At 48.6% G+C, this 17,091-nt stretch overlaps 1 protein-coding gene across 1 annotated transcript; it reads left to right on the top strand.

The window, feature by feature from the left end:
- The first annotated feature begins 1,370 nt into the window (after window positions 1-1,370).
- On the top strand, window positions 1,371-16,256 carry CCDC77 (coiled-coil domain containing 77). The gene is made up of 11 exons (XM_054167614.1): window positions 1,371-1,388; window positions 2,069-2,299; window positions 3,502-3,644; window positions 7,022-7,118; window positions 8,203-8,269; window positions 9,010-9,107; window positions 11,944-12,092; window positions 12,440-12,680; window positions 14,153-14,278; window positions 14,374-14,526; window positions 16,110-16,256. The coding sequence occupies exons 1-11, from the start codon at window positions 1,371-1,373 to the stop codon at window positions 16,254-16,256; spliced, it is 1,470 nt and encodes a 489-aa protein (XP_054023589.1).
- Window positions 16,257-17,091: the final 835 nt, after the last annotated feature.

Genomic DNA, 17,091 nt, shown 5'->3' with positions numbered 1-17,091 from the left:
CACTAAGCACGCCTGTGTATGGCCAGAGACATGGGGGAACGAAAATAAAAGGCATCTTGATGACTAAAAATTCCACGTGGCTATTCAAGCAGGGCTTGAAGCTGTGCTTCACAACCCCTGCCTGCAGTTATTTTCAAAGTCAAATGCACGTTCGTTTTTCCGGGCCGCTGTTGATGAAACGAGTCCCCGCTGCAGGTGGCGTTCATTCTGCCCGGAGCCCTCCGCCTCGCCATCCCCACAAGCGCACGGCTCCCACGCCACAGCGCCGCTCTCAGCCCCGATCCGAGGCTGTGCAGGCCCAACCCCGGCGCTCCCAGCGGCACACCGCGGCCCGCGCATGCGCAGCGCCCCCACCACGCCGCGATCCAAGGCGCGCCGGCGCGGTGCCCCCACCAGCCCGTGTCGCCAGCACTGATTGGTGGAGGCGGTGGGGCCGTGTGGAAGGCTGGCTGTGATTGGAGGGAGTGTCGGGCGGCAGGCTGTGTGGCCGTTTAAGTTGTGGGTCGGTTGCGGCGGGTGCGTTGTTGCTGGCGCTTGTCGCGGCGGGGTCCCTCTTGTGCGCTTCGGCTCTTCTGGGCGGCCGTGTCCCTTCTCAGGGGCACTTGCAACGCGCCCAAGTCGTTTTTCCGCCGGGTACTTTCCCTTCCACCGGGCTGCCTGGGGCCGCACGCAGCCGTCCTCAGCCCTTTTAAGTTTCTGTCCCGTGCCTGCGGTGAGCCCGGCCCATGAGTGCGACGGACTGCTCCGGGAGGACCTCCCTGCGCTCCAGAAGGTAGTGTCGAGGGGCTGCCGTCGTGGTCACTCAGCGCTGAAGCTGCTCTGTGGGCTTTGGCTCTGGAGCTGTTCCCTTCTGGCCGGTAGCTAGGGTTAATGAAAATCCCCGCTGCGTCAGCTCCTGGACCGGCTGTGCTGCCTTGCCCTTGCGCGCTTCTGCTGCTCTCCAGGGCAGTAATAAAGCCTTCTCCTCGTGCTTCTCTTACCTTCTGTTTCTTCTGTTTTCCTTCTGTTGCTGGCATTTACTTTTCCAGGCGTGTTGTAAGACCTTTCTGGGCATAGCTGGTGGGAGAGCTCCTTCATGTATTAATTATGTGGTGTTTCGAATGCTTTACTACGGTGCCTGCCGTTCAGGAGCCCGGCACGGTCGCCTGGATTCTGATCCCTGCAGCTTGGGTGAGCTGGTCCACAGCGGTCACTGCTTCCTCATCCCCTGGCAGAGCACTGGTCAGAGCTCTGCCCCTGCCTTCAGAGTCACGTTCTGGAGGGTGGTTTTGCTAAGATTTCTTAGTTTTTATTCTGTCGCTCACCATTTAAAGCAGAAGTTGTCAGTTCAGCGTAACTAGTGAAAAGAACACACTCCAAGAGACTTCGGGATGCATGCAGATCCATTGGCAAGTTGTGTGCTCGAGTAGGTCAAATGAGATTTGTGACTGCCCATACATGCTCTTGCTTTGTTTTACTGAATATTGATATGGCTTCCATCAAGTACTTAACACAAGATGAAAGAAATTGGAAGCTTCTATTTGATTACCAAGGGTGGACAAATGATGTGGATAAGAACATCAAGTACAGCGGAAAGGAAAGTAGGTTCTTAGGCATACCTCTGGTGCATTGGGTAGCCTGGATTATTGTCTTTATTCAGCCATCCAGTGTTTTTCTCTCTGGATATCAGGTAGTGATTCTGTCACAGATTATGCCTTCCTCATTATTTTACAGAGGCAGCTGCCTCTAACTGCACAATGGACTTTTTGACTCCTTTTTTTTCTCCTTGTTTTCTTTCCTCCTCTTCCTTTCACAGTCACTCTCCTCTAACAACCTATGAGCGTTTCCTTCCACGATGTTTTTTGTCTGTTTTCCATCAGTTAGTACCATCTCCATAGCACAGTGAACCTGCAGGCTATTCTACATCAAAGCTTTTGGTTCTGAATGCCATGCTCTCATGCTAACACCTGGAGCTGATGTGTTTGAAGCTGAGCCTACGTTAAATCTGACAAGCTGGGGTTAGCTGTTTTAGGAAGTTGGTGTGGGGTTTTTTTTTCAGTTTTATTGTCTGAAGATTATATGCCTTCAGAAACTGTTTCTGTCCAGGCTGGCAACCCCCCATGCCTCATCCACAAAGGCTGGTTCTCAGTCTCCAAGTCAAGACTTGACTCCTCTTCCTTCAATGTCTGAGCGCTTGGCCTTTCTCCGTCCCTCCCGCGAGCTGCTGGAATACTACCGCAAGAAGATCGCTGACTTTGATGAGGAACACGAGGATTTGGTTAAAAGGCTGGAGAGATACAGAGAAACATATGATGAGCAGGTTAGGAAAAGAGTTTTCTGAATGGTGATGGACTGCAATGTTTTTCTGCAGTTGCAAACTCAGCATCTGGTGTCCCAGTAATTGAGCTAAGAAGGAATGAGTGGATTTCAGTGGCTCGATTGCAAGATCTAGCTCTCTGGCAATGCAAGCAGAAACATGCCTGTTAAGGAAGAGAGGGCTGGAGCACCTCTTGTATGAGAGATTTAGCTTATTCAGTTAGGATAAGAGAAGGCTCCAAGGAGACCTTATTGTGGCCTTCCAGTATCTGAAAGGGGCTACAAGAAAGCTGGGGAGGGACTTTTGAGGGTGTCAGGGAGTGATAGGACGGGGGGGATGGGGAAAAACTAGAAATGGGTAGATTCAGATTGGGTGTTAGGAAGAAGTTGTTCCCCATGAGGGTGGTGAGACACTGGCCTCATCCCTGGAGGTTTTTAAGGCCAGGCTAAATGGGGCACTGGGCAACCTGATCTAGTGTGAGGTGTCCCTGGCCATGGCAGGGGGTTGGAACTGGATGATCCTTGAGGTCTCTTCCAACCCTGACTGTTCTTAGATTCTGTGTGATTCTGAGGTGCTTGAGATACCTTCTCAAGTACCAGGTGTACTAGAAGCAGCCTGAAAGCCCTGAGGAAGTATGTGGTGTGCAAGTGACTTTCATTCAGCATATGGGCAAGAGAGCAGCAGGTTCCAAAACAGTGCCTTCTGCCCCAGGGGAATGTGCTGTTCTGAAAGGTTTGTTAGTTTTACACACCAGACAAAATCATTAATGAAGCTTAGTAACTAACCAGACTTCATAGTACTAAACCTTAGGGATATTTTAACTTTGGGTTTATTTTACTTCAGTAATTCCTTTCCCTGGTAAGTGCTGTTACAGAGGCTTTGTGAGGCTTTTGCTCACATCAGGCTGCCCAAACCTGTGCCACTCTGCCAGCGCAGAACAACCACCACTGGAAGCTGGAGACTGGCCTTGTTTGGCTGTTGTACAGTGACAGTGGTTCCCAGGGCTCTGAACTCCCTGTTGGAGATTTTCTAACCCTTTTTCCAAGGCTGCCTTCATCTGGTCCTACCTCTGTGAGGGACAAATAACTCCCTGGAACTGGCAGTTGTTCTGTACCAGCTGCAGGCTCAGGGCACAAGCAGGTTGAGGTTTGTAAGTGCTGTCCAATACTCTGCATCATTTCAAGTGCCTCTTTCTTTCTGCCTAGCACAAATTGCAGTGGGAAGTCCATCAGCGAGAGGAGGAGGTTGCAGAGCTGCAGAAGGCTTTGAGTGATGTGCAAGTCTTCCTCTTCCAGGAGAGGGAGCAGGTCCTGCGCCTCTGCTCGGAGAATGACCGCCTGAAGATCAGGTGGGATGGGTCACTGGCAATAGCAGCTGCCTTCTGGGGGGTGCTTCTGCTCTCATGCAGGTCTGGAGCCTTCAGAGGAACTACTATGCTGCACTTCCCAGGGAGGGGCTCCTATGAAATGTTACCAGTCAGGAAGGTGGAAGGCAATCTGTTCAGCTGCTAAATATGCTTCCACTCATTATTCCTCTGGTCTGGTAATAGAAAGAAGAGGAGAAGCTGAACACAGGTTGAGGTTTGACTTGAGACTTACCAGTTTGAATGTGGAGATTTTGATTTAACCAGGTTGTGGTGGGTTCACCCTGGCTGGTGTCCACCAAAGCTCCTCTAATCACTCCCCTCCTCATCTGGACAGGGAGAGGAAAGGTAGCATGAAAGATTCCTGGGTTGAGACAAGAGCAGGGAGAAACCATTGACCCCTTACTAACCCATTAGGACACAGAAATAGAGACAAATCTTGAAACCCCCTTCCCCCACCCCCCTCTTCTTACAAGGCTCAATTTCACTGCTGTGGTTGGGTTTTTTTACTACCTCTTCCTGTGCAGTACAGAGGCATGGAAAATGTGAGTTGTGGTCAGTTCATTACAGGTTCTGTGCCACTCCTTCCTCCTCAAACTTTTCTGCTGCTCCAGCATGGGATCCCTTCCGCTGGAGACAGTCTTCCATGGAATTCTCCAATGTGAGCCCTTCCCATAGGCTGTAGCTTCTGTAGAACTGCTCCAGCATTGGTCCTATCTATGGAGTGTAGTCCTTCAGGAACAGGCTGCTCCAGTGTGTGTGTGTGGGGAATCACAAGTCCTACCAGCAAATCTGCTCCAGCGAGGGCTTCTCTCCATGGGGTCCCAACTCCTGCCAGGAGCTTGCTCCAGTGTAGGTTCCTACAGGGTTACAGCCTCTTTTGGGCATCTGCCTGCTGTGGTGTGCTCCAGAGGCTACAGGCAGATATCTGCTGCACCATAAACCCCCCTGAGCTGCAGAGGGACAGTCTGCCTCACTGTGGTCTTCACCATGGGCTGCTCCCTTCCTCCTCCTCCTTCATCGCTTCACCTTGGTGTCTGCAGAGTTTGCTCTTCCAGCTGCTGCTGTACAGGTTTCCCCTACCTTCTTAAACATACTGCCACACAGGGGCTACCACTGCTGTTGATGGGCTTGGGCTTGGCTAGCAGCAGGTCTATCTTTATCCTTTAGCCAGAATTACTGAGGCTGGAATAGACCTCTGAGATCAAATCCAGCCTAAGACTGAACACCACCACACCAACCAGACCGTGGCACTGAGTGCCACATCCAGTCTGGCCTTAAACACCTCCAAGGATGGCAACTCCACTGCCTCCCTGGGCAGTCCATTCCAGTGTCTGATTGCCCTTTCTCTGAGGAAGTGCTTCCCAACATCCAGTCTAAAACTCCCCTGGTGCAGCTTCAGGCCATGCCTTTTCCTCTTTTGCACAAATTGCTTGAGAGAAGAACCTGACCCCCACCTTACTACAACTTCCCTTCAGGTAATTGTAGAGTGTGATAAGGTCCCCCCTGAGCCTCCTCTTCTTCAGGCTAAACACCCCCAGCTCCTTCAGCCTCTCCTCATAAGACTTTTCCCTCTGTTCCTTCAATTACATCATTGTGTTCTATTTGGCACAAGGGAAGTTTCTAGCAGCTTCTCCAAGAAGCCACCCCTATAGCCCTGCTGATACCAAAACCTTGCCACACAAACCCAATACACAGACCTTGCACCTGCCTGGCACAACTTCCTCCCTCAGCCTTAACAACCCTTAAGCTCAAACAGCAAATGCAGCCCAAAGCTAACAGTGCTCTGTGAGCTTGTGTGACAGCCACAATCTCAAAGGTTTTCAGTGGTGAGCTGGAGCCTAGCCTGCTGCACCAGACTAGCTGCTGGGGCAGATGACTTCCATATCTTCTTCAGAATGCTTGTGGGTGATGGCACCAATTTCTTTGTTGAGGTTTTAAGAGCATAAGTAAAAATGTGTGGTGGTGTGGTCTGGCACTTGTCAAGAGTGTGACTAAAAGCCTCATAAAGCCCTTAGCAGAGTCTGCTTTAAAACTATGGATGCTTACAATTTGCTGAAGAAAGTGTCAGAAAGGATTTCAGGCAGTTCATAACTCTGGAATGAAAATTCTTTGCCACCATGTGCTAATGCTGTACTGGCCTAGGTAGCTGCTGTGGGTTTAAGACTTAACCATAGAGAAGTCCTCCAAGTACCAGAGAGGTGCAGGGAAGTGGACACTGGAAAAAATGGAATCTTTTATTTCATCCCATAATGCCTCCAGCCCCTCTGCATAAAGTGACTGCAGAGTCAGTTCTGCTTTTTCCCCCCATCTCTCCTGCTCCCAGCATGGATTGCTGTCTCTTGTTTGGTATTTCAGGGGAGGCTTTTGGCCTTGAGCAGCTTGGTTCAATTTTTACTGTGTCACTGGGGCCTGGGTAGGGAGATATGGGGGGCCAGGGGGCGTTTAAGGCCTGGGGTTTTCACAGAATCAAATAGGCTGGAAAAGACCTCTGAGATCATCAAGCCCAACCTGTCACCCAACACCATCTCATCAACTAAACCATGGCACCAAGTGCCTCATCCAGGCTTTCTGAAAACGCTTCCAGGGACAGTGACTCCACCACCTCCCTGGGCAGCACATCCCAATGGGCAATCTCACTTTCTGGGAAGAATTTCCTCCTAACATCCAGCCCAAACCTCCCCTGGCACAGCCTGAGACTGTGTCCTCTCATTGTGTCACTGGTTGCCTGGGAGAAGAGACCAATCCCCACCTGGCTGCAACCTCCCTTCAGGGAGTTGTAGAGAGCAAGAAGGTCTGCCCTGAGCCTCCTCTTCTCCAGGCTAAGCAACCCCAGCTCCCTCAGTCCTACCCACCTTCAAATTTCTTCACTAAATGAGGTAAGAACCACACAGGCAACAGTTTTATGTAATGACCTGGTTTAGGGGAAGGCTTGTGGAAGGCTTTGGCATAATGAGGTTCTGTGGTAAGCCCAGGCTGGAGAGCTGGGCTGAGGCTGGGGTTTGTATGTTGTGTTTTTGTACCTAGCTGTGAACAGTACTCCTGTTTCAATCTCCAGTTCTTTCCAATCTGGAGCATTTTTCTTTCACTCCTTTGGGAAGGGATAAAGAGCATCTGTCCTTTCAAACCCCAGGAGAGTAATGTTGTCAGGTTTGAAGAGAGGAATGCTCCCCAGTGGCATTGGTGATGTTCTTAGCACATGGGCAACACCAGTAATGTCTCTGGGAGGCTGCTGGAGGTTTGTGAGCAATGTTCTCCAGAACTGCAGTGTTTTGGAAACCTGTAAATATTAATGAGGAAACTAGAAGGGTCTTGATGTGCTTCAAAATAGCAATGTGCTGACCACTGCCTTTGAATTCCAGGGAACTGGGAGATAGGAGAAAAATTCAGCATCTCCTGGCTTTAGTAGGAGCAGACGTAGGAGAAGTTACCTATTTTCACGAGGAGCCTCCACATAAGGCAAGTTCCATTTTCCTGTAGAACTCTGCTTTTGATTGTAATAAGAGCTGTACCCTAAGCAGCTGACCACAGACCAGGTCTGTCCCACAAATCAAAAGTTGCTTAATCAGCCCACAGCAGGAGGAAGCTGTAGCTCTGTAGCGATATCAGGTTTTAGTATAGCAGCTCACACATGAGCGGGAACAAGCATGCTGGCAGCAGGTCCTCTTAGCATCAGTTCCAGTGAGCCTTAAAACCCTCTCTCCCTATCAGCCTCTTAAATGTCACATAGAAGTTTGAAGCCATGTGGCAAATGTTCATTGAGAAGTTGGAGAGAACACTACAAAGAGAAGAATAAAGGGAGTACAGAAAGTGACCAGGTACAGTGTTTGAAGATAACTGTCTTAGAGTGCCTGTCTCTGAAGGCCTCAGTAAGGAATAAAGCAGTGGTGAGGTTGCTGCAGCAATTTCCTGGGCAGGAGGCTACAGAAGATCCATCTCCCCTAGGCAATATTATGTCAGACATCTCACAGGAGCTTTAAAATTCCCTGCAGCTCTAAAATCAGGCCTGTGACATAGCATTAGCCTCATTGGGGTTGTAACCTGCTCCCTTATGGCCTCCTGTTTTGAAGTGAGTTTCAGCTCAACAGCTGAGTGGTTTCAGAAGTTGTACTGGTTGGTTTTCATGCCAGGCTCGTTCAGTGGTCTGAGTGACCATGGTGATAAATCAAGCTGCATGGCTTTCTGTCTCAGTAAGGCAGAAAGGAGGAAATAACAATCTTCACCTTCCTCTTCCCCTCTCTGTGCCCCAATTGCTCCTTTTCCTGCTGAGAGTGCTGGTTTTCATCCTCATGAAGCCAGCAAAGGCAGGATTACTTCCCAGTTGTTTTGGGGGAGGGGGGGGGGGGGGAGAAAGAGGCAGAGATGGCAGAGCTCAGCCATGATAAAGGAAACTTTTCAACAGGAGCATTGCACTTGTCAATATTTGCCTTGTAGGAGTAAGGTAATGATGTTCTTTTACAGAACTGATTAAGATTTGTTCTTGGCTGTTTCAGCTTTGAAGGAGCTGGATGTTCAGTGCAAATATCTGATCTTGTTTCTGTAGGTTACTGTTCTGCAAAGGCCAGCCAGATCCAGAGGGTCACAGGAAAGGGAGGATGCTTCTCGAGCAGGTACCACACCAAGCTGATGAACAGCAGCTCAGCTAGGGCTGATACTTGTTTCTCTGTGTCTGGCCAGTGCACCAAAATGATTCCTTCCTGTGAACACCTCAGAGAAGTTCCCCAAGTGTCCCATGTGCACACACCTAGCCATGCAATACTCCCTTCAGAATCTTTGGAAATCACCTGACCTGGCCCTCATGGCCATGATCTGCTCAGCTGGGGAAAAGGAGCTGGTGTGACTGTTGCAAGGCTGTTCTGGAATTGTGCAGGTACCAACTGAACAGGGTTCAGCCACAGCTGCTCTAAGGTGTGGGGCTCTGCCTACCTTCAGTACAAACATCAGTGTGGGGCTGTGCACCTTCTTAATGGCTTTCTCTCTTGAAAGTACTTCCTCTTCCAAATGGACTGAAATTAGCTTAAGGAGCTCAAAACTCAGTCAGGGCTTGATGCTTGTGCAGCTTTGTCATCTGTCTGGTCATCATTTATGTCAGGCAATAGGTGAAGTTTACTTTCTGTATGTGCCAAGAAAAGGAGTAGATGGCACACAGTGTGGTATGACAGCATGAGGGTAAATGGGGGTGACTACCATAAGGGCTGAAACTTTCCTCTAGCTTTACTAGAGATTGTTGTGACTGTAGCAGTGGCAAGCTTTTGCTGTGCCTGTAGGCCTGCCAGGACATAAAATGTTCCTTGCTGGGGAAGGTAGTGCACATAAAGTGGACAAATCTTTTTCTGTTGAATTTCTACAGTAGATACCAAGAGGAGCACTTCAAAACAAGCTGCAAAAGGAGAGAAAAAAGAAAGTTCTGAGAGATATCAGAGAGATAATCAAACACTTCTACTTCAGGTAAAGACATTTGCTAACCAGTGGACATAATTTCTGTCTGTCCAGGAAATTGAGACCAATGTCTGATTAGATAAGATGTAGACATACCCTTTCAGAGCCATAAAAATGGAGTGAAACATCTTCCTTATGAGGAGAGACTGAGGGAGCTGTGGCTCTTGAGCTTGGAGAATAGGAGACCAATGGTTGACCTCATTGCTGTTGCTCAAGATGTGCAGGGTGAGTGCCCAGAGGCTGGAGCCAGGCTCTGCTGGGTGATGCCCAACACCAGCACAGGGGGCAAGGGTGGAAGCTGAGGCAGAGGAAGTTCCATGGAAACAGGAGGAAAAACATTTTCCCTATGAGGGAGACAGAGCCCAGGAACAGGCTGCCCAGGGGGTTTGTGGAGTCTCCCCCTCTGGAGATATTCCAAACCCTCCTGGATGTGTTCCTGTGTGACCTGCTCTAGGTGATCCTGCTCTGGCAGGGGGGTTGGACTGGAGGAGCTTTCGAGGTCCCTTCCAACCCCAGATATTCTGTGACTCTGTAGGTTTATGTCCACACATCTTCCTGTGGATTCTCACTTGCTCACTTAGCTGTTTCTTGGGGGTTGGGTTCAGTTTTGTCATGGGTGTAGACTTAGATTTAAGAACTTGGGTCTGGAAGCTTACACAATCAGATGTTCTAGTGATGTCAAGTGGGATTTGTTGCATTTGACTATAGAGTAAGTGATGTTATCTCCCATAATTTGATTGTGGCTATGAATTTACATTAAACCCACAGATGATATTCAGGGCTGGGTATTTTGTGGAAGCCTGATAAAAGCAATGTGTCTGAGATGGAATGAGGTGGCCCTGGTAAGATGCACCAGTAGGGAGGGGATGGGCTGGCTGAGGGGATTTGCCTGGTCCTGGAGGCTTTCCTTTTTGGTTCAGGAGTTCAATGCCAGGCTCAGGTTCAAGTGAGCTGTGCCAGCTCTTCCTGCCCTCACTAAAGCCTGGACAGAGAAGTGGCACTGGTGTTGTCTCTGGAGGGCCAGGCACCCCAGAGGTCAGGACAGGGCTGCTGGTATCAGATGTTCTCCATACAGCTCCAAGCCTTGCTGAGATGCAGTTTGTCCTCTCCCAAAGGCAGGAGCTTTGGGTGACAGAGTCATGCAGGCCATGTTCTGGGTCTGTGTAGGCAGTTCTTGGACCTTCTGGAAAGGGGTGGTGCTGAGGGACATGGCTTAGTCATGACCTAGAGGAGTTGGGTTAACAGTTGGACTTGATCATAGAATCACAGAACATTAGAGGTTGGAAGGGACCTCCAGAGATCATCCAGTCCAACCCTTCTGCCAAAGCAGGATCACCCAGGGCAGTCTGCACAGCAATGCATCCAGGTGGGGTTGGAAAGTCTCCAGAGAAGGAGACTCCACAGCCTCTCTGGGCAGCCTGCTCCAGGGCTCTGCCACCCTCACACCAAAGAAGTTTTTCCTCATGTTGAGCTGAAACCTTCTCTGGTCAAGTTTGTATCCATTGGTCCTTGTCTCATTGCTGTGCACCACCCAAAAGAGCTTGGCCCCCTCCACTTGACCCCCAACCCTCAGCTATTGATAGGCATTGATCAGATCCCCTCTCAGCCTTCTCTTCTCCAGCCTAAACAGCCTCAGGGCTCTCAGTCTCTCTTCACAGGGGAGATGCTCAAGTCCCCTAAGCATCCTCCTGGCTCTCCCTGGGACTCTCTCCAGTGATAATCTTTAAGGTCTCATCCAACCAAAATGATTTTGTGAATGCAGTGGTCCCTTTGCTAGACTTCAGTGAAAGAAAAGGTGTAGATGGCATAACAGAACAGGGATAAAATACAGAGTCATCAGCTGGGGGAGACAGCAGAGGCTTTATGGAAAACATGAGGAAAGATGAATCAAAACCAATTGAAGAGCAAAGTTGTACAGCACACAGATTTTTCTCTGGTTTTCTACTTCTAATGTTTTGCTGCTGCTGTTGAGGGGCAGTGATGGCTGACCTAGGGGCTACTTAGTCTCAAGCTGCACCAGGGGAAGTTTAGGCTGGAGATGAGGAGAAAGTTCTTCCCAGAAAGAGTAATTGGCCACTGGAATGTGCTGCCCAGGGAGGTGGTGGAGCCACTGTCCCTGGAGGTGTTCTAAAAGGGATTGGATGTGGCACTTGGAGCCATGGTTTAGTTGTCAGGAGGTGTTAGGTGGTAGGTTGGACTTGATGATCTCTGAGGTCTTTTCCAAGCTGGCTGATTCTATGATTTGTTCTGGAGCAGAAGTGTCCTGAACACTCCCTGGGTTTGTTCAGCTGCTTTCCTACACAGAAGCCAAATGCACATTTTGCTATTTCTTGTTTCAATTTATCTCCCTGACTATGTGCCCTAGGGGAGGATTCTTTGCATCCCTCCTCTCCTCTTCCCTTGCCAGCTTGTTTACATTCAGTAACTCCTCCTAGTTGGGTGACTTCTTTTGTTTGAGATCTAGGAAGGCAACAAGTTCATGCAACTTAGCTATTTTGCTCTCCCCACTTCCCTGGGAGATGGTAGCCATAGGGACAGAAGTGTCTGTGTATTGCACAAGAATTGTCACAGCCTGTGTGCAATTTAAATCTTTCCAGTCTCTTTGGTCTATTATTGTTGCTTACAATATGCCTGTCTTGCCTGTAGCATGATTCTTTTTTTTCCTTACAATGCTTCAGTTGTTTGAAACAGCCTTCCAGCAAGGCCAGGAACTGGAGAAGTTGGAACTCTCAAGGGTCTTATTGGGTAGAGTCTTTGGTCTGAATCTTTGAATTTAGAAGAGACTAGCAAGGACAGGAGCAAAGCTCCTGTGAGGTCTTCCTCAGTCATGCCTTTGCTTATGCAGGTGGAAGCCCTGCAAGCTCAGCTAGAAGAACAGACAAGATTATCCAAGGAACAGGTCAAGGCACTACTGGAGGACAGGAGGATTCACATGGAGGAAGCCCAGGTCCAGCATCAGAGGGACAAGGACAAGATCAAAACTGTAACAGATAAGTAAGTGTGAGAGAGTGACTGTGGTGTAGTCATGAGATGAGAAGAGAGGGCAACAATGGAGCTCTTTTGGCTTTCAGTGTGTCACCTCCTGCAGCAGGCAGAACAGCAAATCATGCAGCCATCTGTTTGGTACTGTGTGCAAGATGAGTGGAGTCATCTACACACTGCAAATCCTGCTTCACAGTGGAAGGTGATCACTTCCTTCATTAGATGAGAAGAGCTAAGCTCTTGAGGGAAGCACCTATCTCTTTCTTCCATGCTTCTTTCTACTTGCAATGGTGACTGAGAAAATGAATGTAGGAGCTGGGAAAGAAGTTAATTAACTCTGCTGGGATCCCTTTGTACAGGCTGCATAAGACTCAGGATCTCTTGTACCAGAGTACCCGTGACTTTCTGCAGCTCAAGCTTGATGCCAGAGCCAAAGAGAGAGCCTGGATAGCAGAGAAGGACAGTCTGCTGAAGAGACTTGACAGAGGTGTGGGGCAGCATAGCAGCAAGGAGCCAGGAAGAGAGAATAAGCAGAGACATACTAAGGAGGTGCTTCCAGCAGATGATGGAGCCTGCAAACTCCATGGCAGAGAAATAAAGGTAACTGTTTTGTCCTAGGCAGAGGCACTTAATCAGACAGGCTTTGACTAGCAAATGGAAAGCATCTGGGGTTTGCCATGGCAGGTAGCAGCTAACAGCTGTTCCAAAGCTGGAAGGGCTCGCCATAAATTCTGTTGCTGTTGCCACTAACATGACAAAACCTCTGCTGCCTCCAAACCAACACTGCCTGTGACTTTGAGGGGCATTTATGGCATCACTTCACTGTCAGCTTCCCTAACACCCACAACAAATCCATGTGCTGTGTGACCCCACAGTTCTTAACCCTCCTGTTGCACATGCCTTACTTTTGGTGTAAAGTTTCTCAGCTAAAGGACTTGCAAGGCAGTGCCTCTGTCTTCCTTGCTGCTGTCAGGAGAGACTGAGTCCTTTCAGCTGGAATCTCCCAGCTCTTCCATAGTAATCAGGATTTTTCTTCCACTTCTGGTATTCTTCCAGTGAGAAAGTGGGAGAGCTCAAGTGGGTAAACAGGCAGCAAGGAACTGGAAAGTAAACAGGCCCTAGGAAATTGCTTTAACTTACCACTGATGCAAATGCTTCTGAAAGGCAGTACTGGGTGAGCAGCTGTGAAAAGGAATTACAGCATGAGCTGAGTATTATTTTTAAGGGGAAGAGGAGAGAGCTCCTTAACTGGTGACAAGCAGTTGTGGAGAGCTGGTAATCTAATAAGGAGGTTTTGGTAATGGAGGTGTGTCTTAGTTTAGGGCCAGACAGATTGCTCTTCTACCCCTTCCAAAAGGGGCAAAACAAAAACACAGAAAGGACTGAATGGGATTGGACAGTTTAAATGGGAGTGCTGTTCACAGCTGCACAAAACAGTACAAAGCATATAAAATGCACAAGATCCACAGTCTGGGTTTAACACAGAAGCCCATTAAGCCAAAGCTTTACACAGACCTCCCTTTAAACCGGGCCAACAAACCCAAGCCTTCATGCCCCCTCCCTGCCATGCCTCTCTACCCTCCATACCCCACACTGTTGTGACACAGCAAAAATTCAGCTTGGCAGCCCCAGGGTCCAATTAGGCTGCTCCAGGCCTGATAGACAGCATTGCCAAGGCTGACTCCAAGCCTCCCCTGCAGGAGAGAGCAGCCCGTGTGTCCTCCTGGGAGGAGAGAGGGAGGGAAAAGAGAAGAAAACCGAAACCGCAGCCTGTATATAGGGATGCAGGACATATGGGAATGAAATACACTTCCCAGTCCCCCTCCTGGTCACTCTCTAGCCTCTGGAGATCTTCAGCTTTGTGGTTTCCTACAGGCACCCAGCCTCAAACTACCACAAAGTGGTGTTGGAGTGCTGTCCTTTGCACGTTCATTTTGTTAGCTTTAGATCCATTTGTTCACTTTCATTTGCCTGCCCTAGTGTCAGTCTGTCACAGTTGCTGTTCCAGAGCAGGGGAGACTTTGTGGGCACTGCCTTTCAAGTTGGTTTTGTCTGTTCCTCCTCTGTCCCAGTCACTGCTAGAACAGCTGAAGCAGGAACAGCACCTGTCAAACATGTACAGGGAGCAGTGTGTCGCTCTGGAAGAGGAGCTGCTGAGGATTCGTGAGGAGGCAGATGCTGGCAGAGAGCTCTTCAAGGTAATCAGTCTCTAATCGTTTGGCAGCTCTGTGATGATCTTCCAGCCTCCCTCAAAAGGGGTTGAGAGAGTTCTGTTGAGTTCTCCTCTCCATAGGAACGCTCAGAGAAGCTGGGGAAGCGCCTGAAGCTGGCGACGCAGCGCTACGAGGCCTTGGAGAAGCGTCGCAGCCTGGAAGTGGAAGGCTTCCGGAATGACATCAAACAGCTCCAGCAGAAGCTGAAAGATGTGGAGAAGCAGCTTTTTAAGGTAATAGCTAAGCAGTTCTGAGGCTTATCCTGCAGAGGTGTGTTCACAGTAGTGAAATGCAGCTAGAGTCTCCCTAGAGTGGGAAATAAGCCCCTTTGTGTTAGGCAAAACATGCCCTTCGTTTTCATGAAGCAAAACCAATTTCTTTGTTAATCAGTCAGGCATTAAGCTCCCCAGAGCTGTCCTGGCTGTACATTAGCTGTGCACTTCAGCTGCAACCCTGAAAGTTGTTCTCTGATGCCTGTAGCTCCCTTAGCTGTCTCAAAGTTGTAAGGCAGAGATTGGTTTCAGCAGTATATCCTGCAAAGAAAACAATGATTGGGCTTTCCTTCTGGGGACTGTAGTGTTTGGTTGGTTCCAGTAAGAGGGAGATCCTTTACCTAAGTATGGTGAGTATTCTGGATATCCCTCTGTTAGCATCTCATTTGTAACTCTGCAGGAACAAGGTCTTGAGGTTGAAGCTGTGTGTTCTTTAGTAGCTTCCAGATGTGTAGATTGAACATGGGGACAGCTTAGATGGAAAGCACAACCTGGGTGTTGCTTGGAGTTTAGGATGAGCTATTTATCTAAGCTATGTTTGAGAGGATGATCTAAGTTAGTATTGTCCAACAGGCCCTTTCAGCAGTCTGGTGGTGCCACTGGTTCACTTGTCTCTTGTTCTTTTGGCACATAGTGAAGACAAATGCCTTAGTCTAGAGCTTTGGTTCTTTTTCTAATCTGTTGTTTTTACTGCTCTGAGGGGTTTTAAGCTTTAAGGACCAAAGAGCATATGTGAGTGGTGGAGAAATTGTCTGTGACACCTTGACTTGTCCGTCTGTCTGGGTGTGCACTTAATGCTAGCCTTAATTTCTTTACATTTCTAACCACAAGAGGGCAGAGGAACAAAATAGTTGTAGAAATCCTCAGTGGTCTTTAAATCCTTCTCCTCACTTGATGTCAAAATGGCATTTCCTGATTTGCATATTAATATCTTTGTCCCAAAACTACACTGGGACAATGAGACACCCAAAAGGGTCAAGAGAAAAGCCTGAGAGCAGCTCCTAAGGCTGTGCTACTCTGCTGTTGAAAGTAACAGGGCTGATAATCCAGCAGCCTTTGTTCAGCTCAGTATGGCCATATGGCATGGCCTGAGACTGGGCATTGTACTTGAACTGCTGTTGTGCAGTTCAGGAGGCAGCAGGCTGGCCACAGCAATTAAGCCACCTCTAGATCTAGTAGCAGAAGGTGACAAAATGTCATCATACTGCATGGAGCTCTTGGAGCGAGCTAAAAGTTGGTTTACAAGCATTTTTAACTTGTCTCTTCTTGAGGGTCTCTAAATACCAGAGGAGTTAGAAGTCAGCAGATTGAGTCAACTTGGTGACCTTCTATCCAGATTTCTTCTTTGTCTTAATGTAGAAAACCTTTGTTCTTTTTGTTCCTGGAGCACCTTTCTATTGGTGAGCTGCATTAGCCTAGGGATAAGCTGAAGCATTCCACAAAGGGTCTCCTTTAAAGTTCTCTCTCTCATCCTCTCATCATCTTACTCTCTAAAGTGTATTCTGTTCAGGCTTGGCCCTTTAGCCTGTGTTTCTTTTCTTTAGGTGACTCTGAATATTGGACCAGACCAGGATCTGGCAATCCTTCACGAGATCCGCCAAGGAAACAGATTGACTCACAGAATTCAGGGAGAACTGAAGAACTTAAAGGCAAAAATCTATGCCTTGGAGAATGAGCTGCGGGCTGTCTGAAGCTGGGGTGTGAGCTGGTACCCTGCTTTCAGCAATGGGACATTGCTAGCTGGAACAGGCACATGAGAGCAGCTGCTGCCTGCTTTTGGCACCCAGTGGCAGCAGTTAATTTTATGACATCGTACCTGAGCCACTCCTGAGGTGCCTGATCATATTGGTGCTGCATCTGGGAGATGGCATCTGACACCTAATGTGATGACAGATAGATCAGGACTGTGCTTCTGACTTCTCACATCTGTGCTAGGGGTCAGTGTGTGCTGGCCTTCAACTTTATTTGCAGCATATTCTAAACCACATTCATGGTTATAATGAAATGAATAATCATGGAAAGATCTAGGTCAAGACCTTGAATTGCTTGACTGACCTTTTCCTATGTGAGAAGCAGCTTTTAAAGGGGGTTTAAATGACTTTGGTTTTGGTGCTTGGGCATTTCAGGTTGAACATCTTCATTGATAAAAGACCATGTATAGAAAGTACGTAGGGAAGTGTGGTGTCTGACTCACCCTTTGACAGCATCACTCTGTTTCAATGGCTTCCCTGTGTCTGGGTCTGACCTAATCAGGACAAACTTGACTGATATAATATGGTGGGAAAAGAAAAGCTGGCCTAGAACTCCTCTGCAGCACCTACACCTGTAGGAAATCCTACACTATTGGCTGTCCTCAGCCCCTTCCTCTGGGTTTATCACAACACACAGGAAGGCCAGAATAGGACACCTGGTATCCTTCTCGACCACCACTTTATTTGTACCTTGGTTATGTACCCACTATCATGGTCAGCTTTTGCTACAGCAGTTGCTGCTGCTGAGCTGCAGCTGAAAGTGGGCTGGAGGAGC

The sequence above is a fragment of the Dryobates pubescens genome, chromosome 15 (genome assembly GCF_014839835.1).
Source record: "Dryobates pubescens isolate bDryPub1 chromosome 15, bDryPub1.pri, whole genome shotgun sequence".
NCBI classification, from domain to species: Eukaryota; Metazoa; Chordata; class Aves; order Piciformes; family Picidae; genus Dryobates; species Dryobates pubescens.
Note: the sequence above shows the minus strand (reverse complement) of the source record. Positions and strands in the feature narration are given on the sequence as shown.

Excerpts from the sequence above, each read along its gene's own strand:
- CCDC77 (XM_054167614.1), top strand. Across the intron at positions 8,270-9,009 it reads GGAGGATGCTTCTCGAGCAG|TAGATACCAAGAGGAGCACT; the intron begins GTACCACACCAA and ends GAATTTCTACAG. Across the intron at positions 14,527-16,109 it reads TGGAGAAGCAGCTTTTTAAG|GTGACTCTGAATATTGGACC; the intron begins GTAATAGCTAAG and ends TCTTTTCTTTAG.